The 17,731-nt window shown below is 39.6% G+C and overlaps 1 protein-coding gene across 1 annotated transcript in view; it reads left to right on the top strand.

Annotated features, from left to right (window-relative positions):
• Positions 1–10,937, top strand: part of LOC118775950 (ceramide glucosyltransferase-like) — a 29,484-nt gene extending 18,547 nt beyond the window's left edge. The window contains exons 3-9 of the mRNA XM_036525938.1: positions 1,905–2,007; positions 4,366–4,467; positions 5,171–5,283; positions 6,226–6,404; positions 9,501–9,587; positions 9,860–10,046; positions 10,393–10,937. Of these exons, the coding sequence (XP_036381831.1) occupies positions 1,905–2,007; positions 4,366–4,467; positions 5,171–5,283; positions 6,226–6,404; positions 9,501–9,587; positions 9,860–10,046; positions 10,393–10,563 (942 nt within the window). The 3' untranslated portion in view covers positions 10,564–10,937. The remainder of the gene's footprint in view (positions 1–1,904; positions 2,008–4,365; positions 4,468–5,170; positions 5,284–6,225; positions 6,405–9,500; positions 9,588–9,859; positions 10,047–10,392) is intronic.
• Positions 10,938–17,731: the final 6,794 nt, after the last annotated feature.

A 17,731-nucleotide genomic window follows, 5' to 3' on the forward strand; every position in this document is an offset into this window, starting at 1 on the left:
TACAAGGATGAGTGTCTACAGGCAACAGTAAAGCATGGTGGAGGTTCCTTGCAGGTTTGGGGCTGCATTGCTGCAAATGGAGTTGGGGATTTGGTCAGAATTAGCGGCCTCCTCAATGCTGAGAAATACAAGCAGATTCTTATCCATCATGCAATACCATCAGGGAGGCGTCTGATTGGTCCTAAATCTATTCTGCAGCATGACAATGACCCCAAACATACAGCCAGAGTGATAAAAAACTATCTTCACCAAAAAGAACAAGGAGACCTGCAACAGATGGTGTAGCCCCCACAAAGCCCTGATCTCAACATCGAGTCAGTCTGGGATTACATGAAGAGACAGAAAGAATTGAAACAGCCAAAATCCATAGAAGAACTGTGGCAAGTTCTCCAAGATGCTTGGAAAAACCTACCTGCCAAGTATACCTAAGCGAATTGGTGATGTTTTGAAAGCCAAGGGTGGTCAAATATTGATTTAACTATTGATTTTTCTGTTTCGTGCACTTTGTATGTTGGTAATACATACATTACAATACATACATTAAAAACTATTCTGAATTTACATCACTTTTTCACAAGTGCCTAAAACTTTTGCACAGCACTGTATATAACCACATAACCACATAATATAAAAGCAATCACATAATGTAAAAAAGGAAATTTTACTTTGGGACACTGCTGTGACCCAAAAAGAGAGAGCCATCCCCATACCCCCCCCATGGGCAATGGTGTCTCTGATTGGTGCTGCAAAACCCTGAAAGGGTGTCAGAAATGACACATTATTGGCACACCTGGCCAAGCCTCACAGTCCATTCACAGTTTTGTCTGTCGGTAGTACATGGTGTTTGCAAAGAGTCTGCATCTGGTGTAATCAACAACGTCAGTCCCACTGTGCAGCTGAAATATAAAACTGAATTACAGAGAGGTTGGGGAAAATATCTTTAACAATAGCCTGGGCATACTACATTATTTGAAGCATACGTGTCGATTGGTAATATCAGAATCAACCAAAATTATAAAATGGACTAAATCACTTTTGCAAGTATCTGTGTACTTCATCGACTCAACCTAAATGTCTTGTTTGTACTTGGTATTCAGATTTTTTTTTTTTAGGTTTTTAGGTTTTGTGATTTGTTTCTGGAATAAAATGATATGTTTATACTAGTACTTCATTGCCTTTTTATTGTGACTGTCTTTTGTAAGCGTGTATTCAAGCAACAGTCCTCATGAGAAAAGCGTTTCAGAGGAGTTAAGGCATCCTCAGTTTACGAAACCTTTGCAAGCCAGAAACAGCCAAGAGTGCATCTCAATGGAGTGACGTACATCTCGTGAGCTGCGGTTCCATTGGGTGAAACAGACTTTGCCTGCCTGCCCTGTTCCATATATGAAACGCTACACATTCCATATATTTCCGTTTGGGTCCAGCATGTGTCCTGGAGAGTTTTAATGTAGAATGCACTCCAGGTCCTCATACCTAAGAGCGCATTAGACTGCGTCCAAAGCACTATTAATTATTCCCATCAAGACTGGCACGTCAAGGGGTTGGTACCGTGCTCCAGAATCTCTCTCTCTCACACACACACACACACGCTCCCACACTTACGGAACATTAACGTGCACAAATGCCAAATCAAAACTGGAACAGCCTTGCCTCATGTGAAGCAGTAAATCCCTATAAACTTCCCCCAGTCCCCCAGACTCCCTATAAAAAAGTTGTAAGTTTTCTTTAATTGCAGCTAAGGTATGGTGTGCATGCCCTACAGTTAGTCTACACTTAGTCGGTTTGGATATGGTTCAGTGAGGGTAGTTAACATACCTACCATTTAATTTGTTGTGATGTGTAAAAAGCAAAAAAAAAAGCTTTAAAGCATAGGTGGATAACAAAGTCTCTTTTTTTTTCAACAGTATGAAATTCTCCTCTGTGTCCAAGACCACGACGATCCAGCTGTTGACGTTTGCAAAAAACTGTTGGGAAAATATCCTGAAGTAGATGCCAGACTCTTCATTGGTAAGTAAAAACTGCAGTTTGCACAGAGTCATACCAACATATAGACCTAGTGCCTTTTAAATTTCAGCATTTAACAAAAAAATATGTACATTTCGCTGGTACATATTTATGCATACTTGCACACATTTAATGTGCAGTCTTGGCCTTTGGTCCAGTAAATTGACAGAATCTATCCTTGCTTCATTAATTAACTCAACCTTGAAATAGGGCTGTGCAGTATGACCAAAATCTCATATTCCAATATAGGTCATTTCATATCCCGATATCGATACATATCACGATATAGCACATTTTCTGTAAATTCAATGAATAAATAGTTTATATAAAATGACCACATGGAAAGGCCTATTTCTTATTACATTTTGAATTATATACGCGACAAATAAAAGGTACTTACTCATATTTGATTATTTTTCTCCTTTTATTTAGAACCTTTGTGCAAATTTTCAATTTACACCTCATTTCCATATAGCTCTGTGTACGTATGCGAGTCAACCGGAAGTCCATTCATTCCTATGGGAACCTTTGTGATCTCTGATGTGTTTGCGAAACTCCTCCTTCCGTTTTTTTAGGCCTAGAATTTGCCTTTGAGTGCGTTGAACTTTTGCGGCGGATTTCGGAGACACCATATGCTCTGTGTTCCAGGAAGTTAATAGCATTGGAAAAACAAATTAGCTAACGGGCTATTTCCTTCAATTCAGTTGCTTGACTAGTGAAAAGAGTTCATTAAACATATCTTGGAAAAAGAATATGCGTAACCAGGCATTTTGCATTGACATAAACACTGTGCTTTAACCAATAATCTTAAGAAATCTTAAGAAATACAGATCATCTTTATCACTTTGATATGAAAACTTGATCTCCCTCTCATTCTACCGCTGTGATTTCCCTCCATTATATTGCTGCTCATTTGACATATAAATAGGCCTAGAGGTTGCTTCACCGTCGCATTCATTCCATGTTGACACCAACACGAGTTACGTTTTGATCCATCTCCTGTTCTTTGCATTGAACACTAGAGGGAATATTGCGTATATTATACTGAATTACGGACACCAAACAAAACTGTGTGGAAATGAGGCGTAAACCTTTCGTGCCTACGGTCACACCGGTGTGATTTGCCGTTCAGTGCGTATGCTAAAACCGGTGTGATTAAAACACTAGATCAGAAAAATTCTAGCTAATTTTAGCTTTGAGGAAACAGCGATTTAACGTTAAAAAAAAAGCAAATGCTAACTGAAAACTATGAGAAGCTAAATAACGCTAATGAAAACATAACAAACCATGTAATCTAACACACGCACTACATAGCATAAAAATAAGTTACGTGCGAAAGGGTTAAGCATGTAACAAAATATAAAATATTAATGTATAAAATATTAAAAGGTAAATAGAAAACACTTGTCAACTATAGTTCTGTCACGTTCACTCTCCTCCGTGTTTGTTTGTGTTGCCTTCATGCAAATTTCCTGCCTGCATCCGTGCCGTGTGGAAGAACGCAAAGCGTCGTCCAAATGATGAAAAATATTGCCGTAAAGTGTGTGATTTGCGACACAACAAAATAAACGATAGAGCATAATATGAAACGATAGACATTTTTCTATCATCACACAATACATATCGTCATATCGCACAGCCCTACCTTGAAATAATAGCTCCAGAGAGGGTGATGCAATGAGTGAGTTCGGTGGTAGAGGAGTAACATGCACTCATCTAGCTGAAGTTGGTCTGTTTAACTATATCTAGTGTAGCTTAAAAGCCCATGAAACTATCTTTCAGGATGAAAATGATGATGCATCAATGCAGGCTGTAATTTCTGTGACAAGACTAAGCCACATATAAAATGAAAACTGAGCCTTACTCTCTCCCTCTCAGCATCAGATTTGATATTTATGGAGGACTTTTGGATGGTCATTAGCAGGGCAACAATGTGGCATAGTAGTAAGGACAAGTGCTCATAATCAAAAGGTTGCTGGTTCGATTTCCTGCTGAGGCATTGCTGTTGTACTCTTGGGCAAGGTATTTAACCCACAATTGCCTTGGTAAATATCCATATATATACGTTGCAATTTTATGCATTTATACAAGTCACTCTGGATATTGGCATGTTAAATGACAATATTGTAATATTAGTTCTCTCTGGAAATAAAACCCAGTGAAAGCATTTGGTTGGACAGACCAAGGTAGAAAAAAAAAAATTCTGAAAATTTACATGGGGCAGGTGTCTTGACCCAGCAGATCAAGAAGACTGGGGAATGGGTGTGTTAATGAGTCTGGTGGTTTGCTCCAGCCCCAATGGCACACATCGATCCGCTGAGTGCAGTGGCCATGACACAGCCCTGCCTCCTTCTTTTGTAGGAGGAAAAAAAGTCGGCATCAATCCCAAAATAAACAACCTCATGCCGGGTTACGAGGGGGCCAAATACGACCTGGTGTGGATCTGTGACAGTGGGATACGGGGTAAGGCTTTTTGGTAAAATGGCAAATGGTAAATGGACTGCATTTATATAGCGCTTTTCTACTCATTTGAGTACTCAAAGCACTTTACAGTTATATGCCTCACATCTACCTACCAGTGGCAGAGGCTGCTATACAGGCTTACTAACTGGCCACTGGGAGCTGTTGGGGGTTCAGTGTCTTGCTCAAGGACACTTTGACACTCTGCCAGGATGAGCCAGATTCAAACCAGGGACCTTCCAATCCCCAGTCGACTGCTCTACCTCCTGAGCCACTGTCGCCCCCCGTTTTGCACGTTTAGATGGGGAATTTTACTCTTCCCCCACTGCCTCATAAGGCAAGAGCAGTAAATTTCAGTCGGTCACACAAAGACACTTGAGATGAAGTCAAAGCAATTTCAGAATGAATTACAATACTATGGTTTTTGTGATCCTTTCTTTTTTGGTACAAAAGTACACTTTTATATTTAGGCTAATTTTATTTTATTTCGCCTTATTTGGAATGTACAAAACATAAAATCTCTGGAAAGAAGGATGTGAATAATTTCTTGTAAGAGAAGAGTAAAGCCATATTACTGAAGATGAATACAGGAACAAAACAAGTCATTCAGGAATAAATTTTAGACCTTATTCTTGATGTTTTTTTTTTTACTTTTACTACCAAATGAAATATTTTAAGTGGCATTATTAATGAAATTCTTTTGCAGTGAAACCAGACACCCTCACTGATATGGCTAATCAGATGACAGAGAAGGTAGGGCTTGTGCACGGCCTTCCATATGTGGCGGACAGACAAGGCTTTGCCGCCACTTTAGAGCAGGTGAGTCAAAGTGGGAGTGTCTTCCTAAGGTAGATACACCCCCTCTGTGCAGACAGGGTGGTGTTCATTTAATGTCACTTTTATGTGTATTTTTATTATTTCTGCACACCACACACACACATTAGCAACTACACAGCAACACTACTTCAATGTCCAATCTGCCATAGCATAGATAGGCCTCACCGTGATTAAAAATGTTGATACTTATAACAGGAAAGAATTATTGTAGATTGTAAAAAATATTTTCTAGGGAATCTGTATACTTTCTCTCAATGTCCAGTATCTGTGTGGGCTTCTAACATTCTAGTTTCCTGTAGATTATTAGAAATGTATATACACATAAAGAAAATGTAGTTTTGGTGATCATTTTAGTGATTCTTTTTCCATGTGAATATTGTGAAACTGTGCATGGAGCACACACTCATGGAGCTGAAGTGAGATGATCAGTAAGGTTTCATTCTTCAGCTGTTTGTTTCAATGGTTTTGAATGCTGAGGAATCAACATGTGGCTAATTTTAGAGAGTCAAAACGCCAAATTCACGAGCGACCCATTAATTAACTTCCCAACTCTGAACAAGACCGCCTTTGTCCCTTGTTACAAGACTTGCAGAGGGCCTGAATAGCAGTCTTTTATACAGTCTCACGCATCGAGTCGAGTCGCCAGGGCCACATATGATGTCAGACGACCCATGCTCTAAGTAGGGTAGCTTCTAAGTGAGCACAGTATGGGAGAGAAGGAGCATGTAGGCCTGTCTTTATGAAATCTCCATTTGTGAAACTACATCTCTTTGTGTCTCTGTCCTGTAATGGGCTGAGCGCCAAATAAACATCCTTAGCTTTTTCTGCAGTTTCTCAAAGCATTTTGAGAAACTGCAGGGGTCATCTGTATAAAAATGCATAGTCTTTATTGAGTGATTTATATGTGTGTATATATTTTTGCAGGTGTACTTTGGGACATCCCATCCGCGCTCCTACATCTCGGCCAACGTGACAGGGTTCAAGTGCGTGACGGGAATGTCCTGTCTTATGAGGAAGGAGATCCTAGACCAGGCCGGTGGGCTAATCGCCTTTGCCCAGTACATTGCTGAGGATTACTTCATGGCCAAAGCCATTGCCGACAGGTGAGATTTCCTGGGGCCCAGTTACTAATCACACTGATTCGTCAGTACCACCCTGTCTCATCTTGGAGGAAAAACAACTGTGTTATGGAATTATTTGTATGTCGTTTAAATGTCAAAAAGATCTTGCTCACTCTTACCCCCATTGAATCTTAGCCCCAACTACTTCTGTTGCATTGAGGTATAGCCTTAGCATAAAGCTGTCTGCAGGATAAAACTTGCCTTGCAGCCCAGATCCGTATAATTTAGTGGCCATTCACACATTAGTAAACATATTAAATACATATTAAAGCCAGCACATGGTATGCGTCTGTCAGGAATGTTATACAGTGCTTGATGTATTATATGGATTCGAATAGCAATTCTGAAAACTGAAGGCTCTGAGATCTGAATTCTAACCTTGCATGTAAAGTAAAGTTAGTGTTGAAGTTATGGCTGTGCGATATGACAATGTATATCGTGTGATGATAGAAAAATGTCTGTCGTTTCATATTATGCGCTATCGTTTATTTCGTTGTGTCGCAAATCACACACTTTACAGCAATATTTTTCGTCATTTGGATGACGCTTCGCGTTCTTCCACACGGCACGGATGCAGGCAGGAAATTTGCATGAAGGCAACCTAACATGAAGGAGAGTGAACGTGACAGAACTATAGTTGAAAAGTGTTTTCTATTTACCTTTTTATATTTTATATATTAATATTTTATATTTTGTTACATGCTTAACCGTTTCGCACGTAACTTATTTTTATGCTATGTAGTGCGTGTTACATTACATGGTTCGTTATGTTTTCATTCGCGTTATTAAGCTTCTCATAGTTTTCAGTTAGAATTTGCTATATTTTTTAACGTTAAATTGCTGTTTCCTCAAAGCTAAAATTAGCTAGAATTTTTCCAGTCTAGTGTTTTAATCGCATCGGTTTTAGCATACTCACTAAAAGGCAAATCACACCGGTGTGACCGTAACCACGAAAGGTTTACGACTCATTTCCATAGTTTTGTTTGGTGTCCGTAATTCAGTATAATATATGCAAAATTCCCTCTAGTGTTCAACGCAAGGAAGAGATGGGTCAAAACGTAACTCTCACTCGTGTCGATGTCATCATGGGCCTCTATTTATGTGTCAAATGAGCGGCAATATAATGGAGGGAAATCACAGCGGTAGAAAGGGAGGGAGAAGTTTTCATATCAAAGTGATAAAGATGATCTGTATTTCTTAAGATTATTGGTTAAAGCACAGTGTTTATGTCGATGCAAAAGGTTGCCCGATTACGCAAATTGTTTCTTCAAAATATGTTTAATGAACTCTCACTTTTATTTAACTTCGATCATTAGTCAAGCAACTGAATTGAAGTAAATAGCCCATTAGCTAATTTGTTGTTCCAATGCCATTAACGTCCTGGCACACAGTGCATACGGTGTCTCCGAAATCCGCCGCAAAAGTTAATTTTTTCAACGCACTCGGAGGCAAATTGTGGACCTTAACAAACGGAAGGAGGAGTTTCGCAAACACATCAGGGATCACGGAGGTTCCCATAGGAATGAATGGACTTCCGGTTGACTGGCATACGTACACAGAGCTATATGGAAACGAGGCGTAAATTGAAAATTTGCACAAAGGTTCTAAATAAAAGGAGAAAAATCAAGTCAATCAAATGTGAGAAAGTACCTTTTATTTGTCGAGTATATAATTAAAAATGTAATAAGAAATAGGCCTTTCCATGTGGTCATTTTATATATGTATCGGTATCGAGATATGAAATGACCTATATCGGGATAAAACCAGTGAATGTTGTCCTGTTGCTATCCATAACATTTTTTTCTTAATTGTTTTTCTTATGTTTATTTGGGTAGAACCATGCTCAGATGTGACGTTTGTAACCCGGGCAGTGTAGCTGAGGGTAGTTGGAACCAGCAATAGTAACAAATTATTGTTTGACTAATGCAATCTGCATTCGTGCTTCGTTCGGGAATACCATAAATCAGACACTTTGTATATTCATATGTTCGTATATTGGTTGAGATGTGACTTTCACATTTTGGCCTGCATGCATTTTTTCATCCTTGAGGTACATCACATGTTTGTTCAAGCATAACACACTTTGCTGTATAACACACTTTTGCTTTTATGTTTGAGCATGTATTTTTAGTTTCAATTTAATGTGCTTCATTTAAGTTCCTGTATAAGAGTTGTTTTCACATGTCTTTAGGGAGTAGTTACTTTTTCACTATGAGCTCATTTCTCTATGGTTTTGAAGTAAGCAGTCAGGATAGCGCTCCTCATGTTCACAGCTGCAAGATGAAAATGCAAACCAATGGCTTACAGGAAAGGGAACCCTTTTTAACTTTGAAACCACTTTGACATGGAAAGGGAGCCCTTACAAGGTATAAAAATAGCAATAAATTGTACACAGATGGTTTCAGCATTTCCCCTAAAACAAGAATTATGTCTACAGCTGTTCCACACATCAGCCAGTTAGAACTGAAATATTCATGACCAGTTCTCTTCATTTCTTGCAGTGACCACTTTATTTCTGAAGGCAGTAGTTCTATTGACAAATGGATTATAGGCCTTGCTTGACTTTAGTAGAGCTTGAAAATTGGGCAATAGAAGAAAAACACAATCGCTGCCTTGTATTGAATAACCCTGCCGAACTGATTGAAAGCATTTCAGCTATGAACATTGGCTTAATGTGATTTCTCTCCTTATTCAGCGTTTTGAACATTCTTTATACTTTGGAAATGCCTAATCAAATGAATGGATCAGTGTGGGGAATCTCATCTATCACTATTGTTTCTGTCTGGAGCCTATAATTAAGTCTTGCCTCTCTAATGTTACTAGGCTGATAACAGTAGTTATTCCCACAGCATTGAGGCACTGTGCCTGAGGCATTAATTATACACAGTTGCAGATAGATAGTGATACAGAATGAATTTCATTCCAGCTGCACACAAACTGTTGTCAGTCTGGTGAATGATTGGTTGGGGGGGGGGGCATTCTTCAATTAAATTGCTTAATTGTTTTACTCTGGGCAGAACTGGGTCCCATCCCGATTTGATTCAGCAGTGATGTGTTTCATGTCTGTGTTTCTCTCAGGGGATGGAAATTCTCCATGGCAACGCAGGTGGCGATGCAGAACTCAGGATCGTACTCGATTGCACAGTTCCAGTCCCGCATGATCAGGTACAGCTAATCGGTGGTGTCCCATCCCATCAGTGATGTCATTGACATGGGAGAGCTACAGAGGACATTGGGCTCACAACCAAAATCTGAACAAGATGAATAAAATCTGGATGTGCAGGTTGCCCTGGATCTGAGCTTGTGAAGTGTTTTGATTTTGCAGTTCTTTCCTGTTTGCAGAATCCTGTCAGAGGTCAATTTAGTAGACTTTGAAGGATCCAAGGGGCATGTGGTCAGCCCCTGACTTCTCTGATTGGCTGGTCTCTCACTCCCAGGTGGGCCAAGCTGCGCATCAACATGCTTCCGGCCACAGTGTGCGAGCCCATCTCAGAGTGCTTCGTGGCCAGCCTCATTATCGGCTGGGCAGCGAACCGCGTTTTCCACTGGGACGTCATGGTCTTCTTTTTGTGCCACTGCCTGGCCTGGTTCATATTCGACTACATCCAGCTGCGGGGGGTCCAGGTGAGCACTGACACATTGCGCTGTGTGCTTTATTCTGAGCAGGGAGTCAGAGCACTTAAGCTGATCAAACTTAGCTGTCAGTGCCTGGAAATGAGTTTGTTCAGTACAGCTGAGCTTCTTTAGAGTAACAGGCCAATATGCAAATCCATCCTTACGGTAAGAAGCCTGGAACAGAACTGAGAGCTTGCTAATCACAAACATCATAGCTATCCACTGCAGGGAACAGGCAACAGGGCTGATACTGAGATGCAGAAGGAAATGGAAATGTGCCCACCCCCACTGAAGAGAATGTGAAACACACTCTACCTGACCCGCCCACACCTTCTTTCCCACCTCTACCCTGCAGGGCGGCCCCCCATCCTTCTCCAAGCTGGACTACGCTGTGGCCTGGTTCATCAGGGAGTCGATGACGATACGCATCTTCCTTTCAGCCCTATGGGACCCCACAATAAGCTGGAGGACGGGCCGCTACCGTCTGCGCTGCGGGGGCACAGCCGAGGAGATTCTGGATGTATAGCCCCCGAAAACAGGGTGTCCCCCCAGAGACCTCAGTGAAAGGTCGTGCCACACGAGAAAGGAACAATCCGAGGCGGAGCCGCCAATGCAAAGTGCGCAGGAGCCAGAGAGGAGGAGCAAAGAGAGTTTTCCAAAACATTTCAAAGAAGAAAAAATTATCCTGTTTTTACTGTTTGTGGGTTTTTTGTCTTTTTTTTTTCTCTCGACACCCCCCCTTCGTGGAGTGGACGAAGGTGCTAGAACAAGAAGGCAAATCTCCAATGAAGGTAAAAGGGGGAAAAAATGGGAAGGGAGGTGTTGATGAGGGGCAAGGTATATACAGTATGTTTTGGAAGTACAGGCCTCATATTTTTATCCTGGTAATGCCATTTTGAGGGGGCACTACATTACACTGCATTTTTATGTGTATCCATAACTGAATGCTGTAAGTCTACATACATGTTATGTCAACCTCTGTATAGTGAAACCTTGGAAAGTGTTCAATTGATATCTAATTTAATGCATATTCTAGTGGTTTTATTATAATGTGAATGCAGTGTACTTCTAGTCCTGAATATGGTGTTACGTTTACTTTCAGTGTGAGGACCTCTGAAACCTTAAAAAGAGTCTACTTAGGACCAATTTTTGTTGGTCAGATATTTCAAGCAATATTTTTTAAAGGGTGGATTCTCATAAGCCTACTGCTACTGTGAATCTCTGGGCAGTGGTCTATATGAGTATCACAAAACCATGCTGAGTTTGAATTTTCCCTTCTGAAATGCTTTAACTCCAGTCAGTGTATGTATGTGTATTCATTTAGATTAGAAGCGTATCATACAGTCAGCCAGTACCACAGCTCTCAACAGCACAAAACTGTGCCCATCTATAAGGGTCGGAAGCTTCAGCTGCTGAGAGCCAACATTCTGGCATCTCATTCCGTGCTTTCTGGTGAGAAAAAAAGTTATCCTCAAAGGACACTATTTCCGATAAAGGGGTGACTTTGGGTGGTGTCAGATATCAGATTAGATTGATATTTTTATGGTGCTTTTCATTTTGGCAGGACAAAATTCTTGACTGCACACTTTGATGTGTGTATAAAATTATTTGTAGTCAGATCTGGTTGTTAATGCAAATACAAGTGAGCAGAAACATTTGGCAACTTTGATTGCATGTCTAACCTGGGATTAATCAGTTCAGATGCTGCTGACATTTGCAGTTATACACCTACTGCTGATGTTTCCTGGTCTTTAGGACCTTTGTTTCATGCGTTAAAATTTGCCTTCAACCAGCATTTATTTAGACTATGAAATGGACAGAAGCACTACAGAACTCTTCTATCACAGCGGAAAGCTTTTTCCCAGCTTTACATGGAAAGTGAAATCCAACAAATGAATGTGTTTCAACTGAGCAGCTTTAACATTTCAGCAAAAACTATTTTTATTTCTTTGTCATAAAAGTGGAATTTTTGTACCATATTTATTGTTCTGCTTAGCAAAGCAAAACGTAAGTGTTTTGGAATCAGTCCTATGAATGCCAAAGGTCTTGTGGTTGTCATCAGACCCCAGACAGTGTTTCCTAACTTTTCAACAGTGTTTTTAAACCAATGCAATTTCTTCCGTGGTGAGGTTTGGAAGAAGGCTTTTCCATATTGTGAACAGTTTTGTAGTTTCATAGAAGTTCTGAGCGATGAAGCATTTGAGGAGGGTACCACTCATTATCTCTTTGAAAGAGGTAAGTTACAGAGGACTCCTGCACTGCATTACTTTCTATCATGCTGTTCATGTAGACCTATCAGACCATGTCTGCTTTTTAGGCACCTCAGTTTAGCTCTGGTTGCTCTAACAAACATGCTTTTTCATGCTTGCAGAAGTAATTCTGGCTGATTCAGAATCTTCTGTATTGTTCAAAAGACCGTGTCAGTGTTAGGCCATATCGTATAGGGAAATACGTAACAGTATTCTGTTGAAATGTCCCTAAGCCCAGTCCATCTTGGACCAAATTAACTGCGCCAATGAGCCACAACCAATTTTCTACAGAAAGACAGGTTAAAGACTCCATGGATGGAGTTTTAGCTTTCGTAAATGAGCAATTTGTCTGCTTATTTGCCTTAAATTCAGATTCCAGTCTTCCCAAGTGTAGTTGACTAAACAACAATTAGAACCTCAAAAACAAAAGTTAAAAGTTGAGTGAGTCCAGCCGTGCTAGATCTATCAGTGGAGATAATTGTCTGGCACAATCAGGAAAGGCAACGTAACCCTGCATGTGTCTGTGAGGTACATTCCATGCGAGTATCTGTCTAAAATAGTTTTCTGTCTTTAACTGTCAAGGACACCTGTGGTTGTTGTCTGAGAAGAAAAAAACGCAGCGAAACTACATACCAAATCTGGTCTGCCTTTTAAACGCCATCTACTTTATGTTTCCAGCCAACCACTTTGGCTGGAATCACTTTTAAAATACTTACTGACTTTTTGGCAGAATTTACTTAAAGCATACTGTAAGATCAGTATATGTTGATTATATGTTACTTGCATCGGCCTACAAAATATCAATAAAGACTGCAGGCACTAGAGGGTGAGAAAAATGAGACATTTCAGTTTTTTGTTTTTTTTTTAAGGACCGTGCATTTCACCCTTTGTAAGTTATATTTCTTGCCAGACATAGTGTAGTTGAATAGAAATTGAAAATGAATGTAAAATTGCATGTGTGTAAGTGTTGGCCAGCGACATAATCAGTAGATGCGATTGTAGAGCACTGCGGGTAGGAGGAAGTGTTTCTCTCAGTGGTGGTCGCTGCCTCGTCGACTCTGACAGTCTACTGCTGTTGGCCTCCCTTGTGAGTTATTGTCTTACTTCACAGCATTTTGTCACACGTCTTGAACGGGGCATCTGAAATGCACTGTAAACCGCTTGTTTAGGCCGCTGTCTTTTTATGCAGGTATGGATGTACGTGAGTCCACATATATATTTCTCGTGTGTGTAAGTCTGAGTGTAAATGTAGTAGTGGGCCCGTGTACATTGTTGATGGCCTTATTTATCATAGCAAATCAAACTGATTGTATTTCTGTGATGTACAGTGGAGTTCGGGACACTCTCTGTTCGCTTTAAGGCTTTTTTGTGTGTGTGTTTTTTTCTATGAATGTGGGTGTAAAGACTGGAGCCCTCCATAGCATTGTAAACTGGTTGTCCTGTATTACAAGTTATATACAGACAGCTGGTAAAGCAGTAACCCCAAAAGAGGATTTAACCGTTATGTGGCATCTAACCCAAGGCCTCAATTTAATCCTTTTGCATTGCAGTATGTCCTTAACTTTGAGGAACAAATTTTAAGTGAGTACTACTTTCTCACATAGTTTTACTACACCTACATTCTGTTAGTTCCACTACATGTTCAGGAGTCACTGGAGTTCGGCAAAGAACAGCGTCTGAACAACAAAAAACAGCCCAAGTGTGTACCTTAGCATTATTCTGCATTTGACCTTTTTTATAGAGTAATCTGCATTCTCTCATTCCGTTGTTGATCCTTGTAGGGATAACTGCATAAGGGCATTGCCATCCATTCAGCTGACTCTTCAGGGGCAAGGCAGTATCCCTCTAACAATCTTACTGCATTGAGCTTTTACTGTAGCTTTGACTAACAATTGTCTCCATCAATATTTGAATCAGGCTCAGCAAATTGCCAAATTCTGGATGTTGTGTAAACATATAACTAAATTTTTTTAACTCAAAGGTAAGGGTGAAGCTCCTTGTTGGAGGGTTAAACAGAGGCCCAGATGTCCAAAGCCGTGTATGCTTCTACTTAAAGTATTGTATCCTGCACTGACAACAGGGAGGTCAGGTGCAATAACAACCGCTGTAACAGTAAATGCTACAGAAGAATACCAGGCCCTCAGCAGGTTACACATGAAGGGTTTACCTCTGTTTTTTTATAACAAACCAAAATGTTTTAAATGTTTAAAGGCTGCTTTACTTTCTTACACAATCTCTCGTATTGTGTTACAATCTTACAGTCGATTTCCCAGGCTGTTGATTAGTTATTGTACATTCTTTGTTCATTTACCATGTGTATTGTGTGCACTTGCTTATTTTGCTGCTAAGTCTCCACATTACCTTTGGTGTCCATTGTCTTGTTAAAGCAATAGGCTGACTGTCATCTGATTGTCATATTGTATGTTTGTTTATTGTAAGCTACAGGGCTGGAAGATCTGCTGAAATAAATGAGCTTGATTTTGGTTACTGATTTGCCAGGCTGTCCTTGTGGACCATGCAGTTATTGCCACCTTGGAGCTGTTGCAAGTTATATCATGTTATGTCATGTTTTGAGGTGCCAGCATTTTGAAATATCTGTCATTACGGCTCCAGTCTGTATATGTGGAAAAAATGGTCCACCACTCATGTTTTGTATGTTGTGAAGATTCAGTATGTAATATAGTTGATAGTTTTTTTTTGTTTTGTTTAGTTTTGTTTTTTGTTTTTGTTGTTTTTTATTATTATGACACGTACAGGTTACTCATGAGGTATGGTTAGCACCATTACAAACACTGCTAAGCAAAACCGAAGCAAAGATAATTTATTGTAAATGGATCGTTTTTGTTGCCATTATTGCATCTCACTAAGCAGTGTAAAAAAGAAAGGTGGCCAGACTTCTCCATTTTAAATAATTTTTTTGATTTTGTAGACATGAAGTCGTATTTGTTATATATTGTGCTATGATGCTGAATGTGTAATTTGCGGCTGAAAAACTGGCATTATGAAAAAAAAATTAGCATTTATTTAGCATTGGAATAGCATTTCCCAAGTGCTCATGTTTGTTTTTGGTGTACCGTATAGTTCATTGAATTTACTGTGCAATTTTGCAATTTTGAAATTATACATTTGAAAGATTTACGTTATTTGTCAGTTTGGTCACTGATTGTGCCCTGTTGTTATCCAAAGAACTTCACTGTGTCTTTAAAGTACCGTTTTCCAGCATGACAGTTTCACACACAGTAAAGATTTGCACAGTACAATTAAATTTTAAATGGGTATTAATCATGAAAAGATCTAATTTTATGATCCAGGAAAACAAAAAGAAGTGCAGGTTATGGCCTTTTGGTTTCACAGCTGTCATCACAGAAGACTAAACACAATGCAGTTTTCATGACATAACACTTCTGCCAAGCTCCCCAGATTATCTACAGCCTGCACAATGCACATCCAATCCTCTGTGGTGTACATAACCCCTAAAAAGGCCACATTTTGGGAAATGGCACAGAAAAGCAATTGATGATCTCACATACTTATGTGGTCAGGAATACTCAGGAATACTAACCACCCTCTACATCAGACCAATGATTTCTGACAAGCCAGATCCAGTGATTCTTTTGAATTAATTACCTTTCACGTATGGTGCTAGAAACTCCATGGTGGACAATACAGGTACATCTTTCTGGAACTGAAATGTTAACTTAAATGTTATCCATATCCACTGGATATTTACCAAGGCAGTTCAGGTTAAGTACCTTGGCCAAGGTTAGAACAGCAGTACCCCATCTGGGGATCAAACCAGCAATCTTTGGGTTACCGATCATGCCACATTTACAAATAACAGGTGCGTTTTAATCCCAGTATAGAAAAGCATTGGTAACATACATACACAGGATATTGTAGTCAACCAAGTTCAGAATGTTTTTAGGCTCCCTAATTGTTAAATCCATTAACATCTTATTGGACCAATGGAAGAAAAATGTGATTATGACCAACCATCTTTTTTTTTAAATTATTGTCACCATGCCTGCTGGCAAGACAATGATAGTCCAAGGTGTGCTTGTGCACTGACTCACTGCCTCATCTCTCTGAGTCTCACTGTTATGTGTGAGTGTACACTGCCCATTCTCTCATCTTTTCCGATTAGCTGGGTGGGAACATGCTGTGTTTTTTTGGTTTTTGGTTTGTGGGATGAACATAGTATTCATATCAGATGTGTAATAACAAGAACACGGCATTCAGTAAATTTGGCTTGTTATTTATCCTTTGGTCTACAATGTGTTAAGCACTGTGTCAAGCTTGGTCTTGAACACTTCAGCTCTGTGCTTAGAAAGGTCTGCTAAGGTATTCCATGCATAATTAAATTAATCTGGATGGCTAAAGATCCAGGCTCATATTACAGGCTGGTTTCCTGAATCCTTGTTGGGCTTTCACTCTATGCCCTATTCCATGTATATTAGTCTTTCCTGTATTTGGTGAGACATTAATTCAAGAAGCTAGAAATTTTCTGTTTTGCCTGACTTTGATCTAACAATTAAACTGACAGATTGAGTGACTGATTCAGTTCACTGTAATGCGTTTTCATGTATATGTGAGGATTTTGTTGAACTGTAAGCTGGGGTGTATATCGTGAAGACCCAAACTGGAAAATGAGTAGAACTCATTTTTAAGAAAACTCTGGATTTTTTTTTACCAAATTCATAGCCCTTGAAGTGCCTGTGAGGCAACTGCTGCAATGTTGAAGACAGACCATGTGGCCAACCACCCACAGAAAATGGGGTGTATGGAAATGTTACCAGCCTTTATGGCGCAATCTGAAAACAATGTGACAAAAGTAGGATATCCTTAACACAAAAGAGAGCACACACAGGCTGAGTAGTCCATAAGCCAAACCCTCAGCAGCTGCTCACCACAAAAGACCTGATGGAACATTAAAATATACTTGCAATCCTTTCATGCAAACTGGTTTTAGTTTTGCAATGGCTGCTGCTATCAGCAATCACCATCATCATAATTCTTATTAGTGTTACTAGTCTGCATGTGAAACATTCTAAGACTGGAAGCATGTAGGTGCTGAACATACTGTAACATATGCAATGCCTTATCTGAACTTATTTGTAATTATTTCTTCATACACTACCAGTCACCTGATTAAGATAATGGGAAATAGGCATTCAAAGACATTTTGATCTAAAGACTTACACTTAAAAGCTTGAAACGCCCATGTCCTGTCCATTTAATTACTGATGTCTTTACTATTATTCTAAATGTGCAATACAGTAAAAATAAAGAAAGTGTGTCCAAACGTTTGACTGGTAGTGCATATTAAAATAATAAAATGTGTAATAAGACATATATTGTATGGATCTTAGTACAAGATAATGTGTTTTTCTATTTTGTTGTACATGTGCATTCTTATGATCAGAAACTCTTTGATTGAATAGCTTA

This window comes from Megalops cyprinoides, chromosome 4 (genome assembly GCF_013368585.1).
Source record: "Megalops cyprinoides isolate fMegCyp1 chromosome 4, fMegCyp1.pri, whole genome shotgun sequence".
NCBI classification, from domain to species: Eukaryota; Metazoa; Chordata; class Actinopteri; order Elopiformes; family Megalopidae; genus Megalops; species Megalops cyprinoides.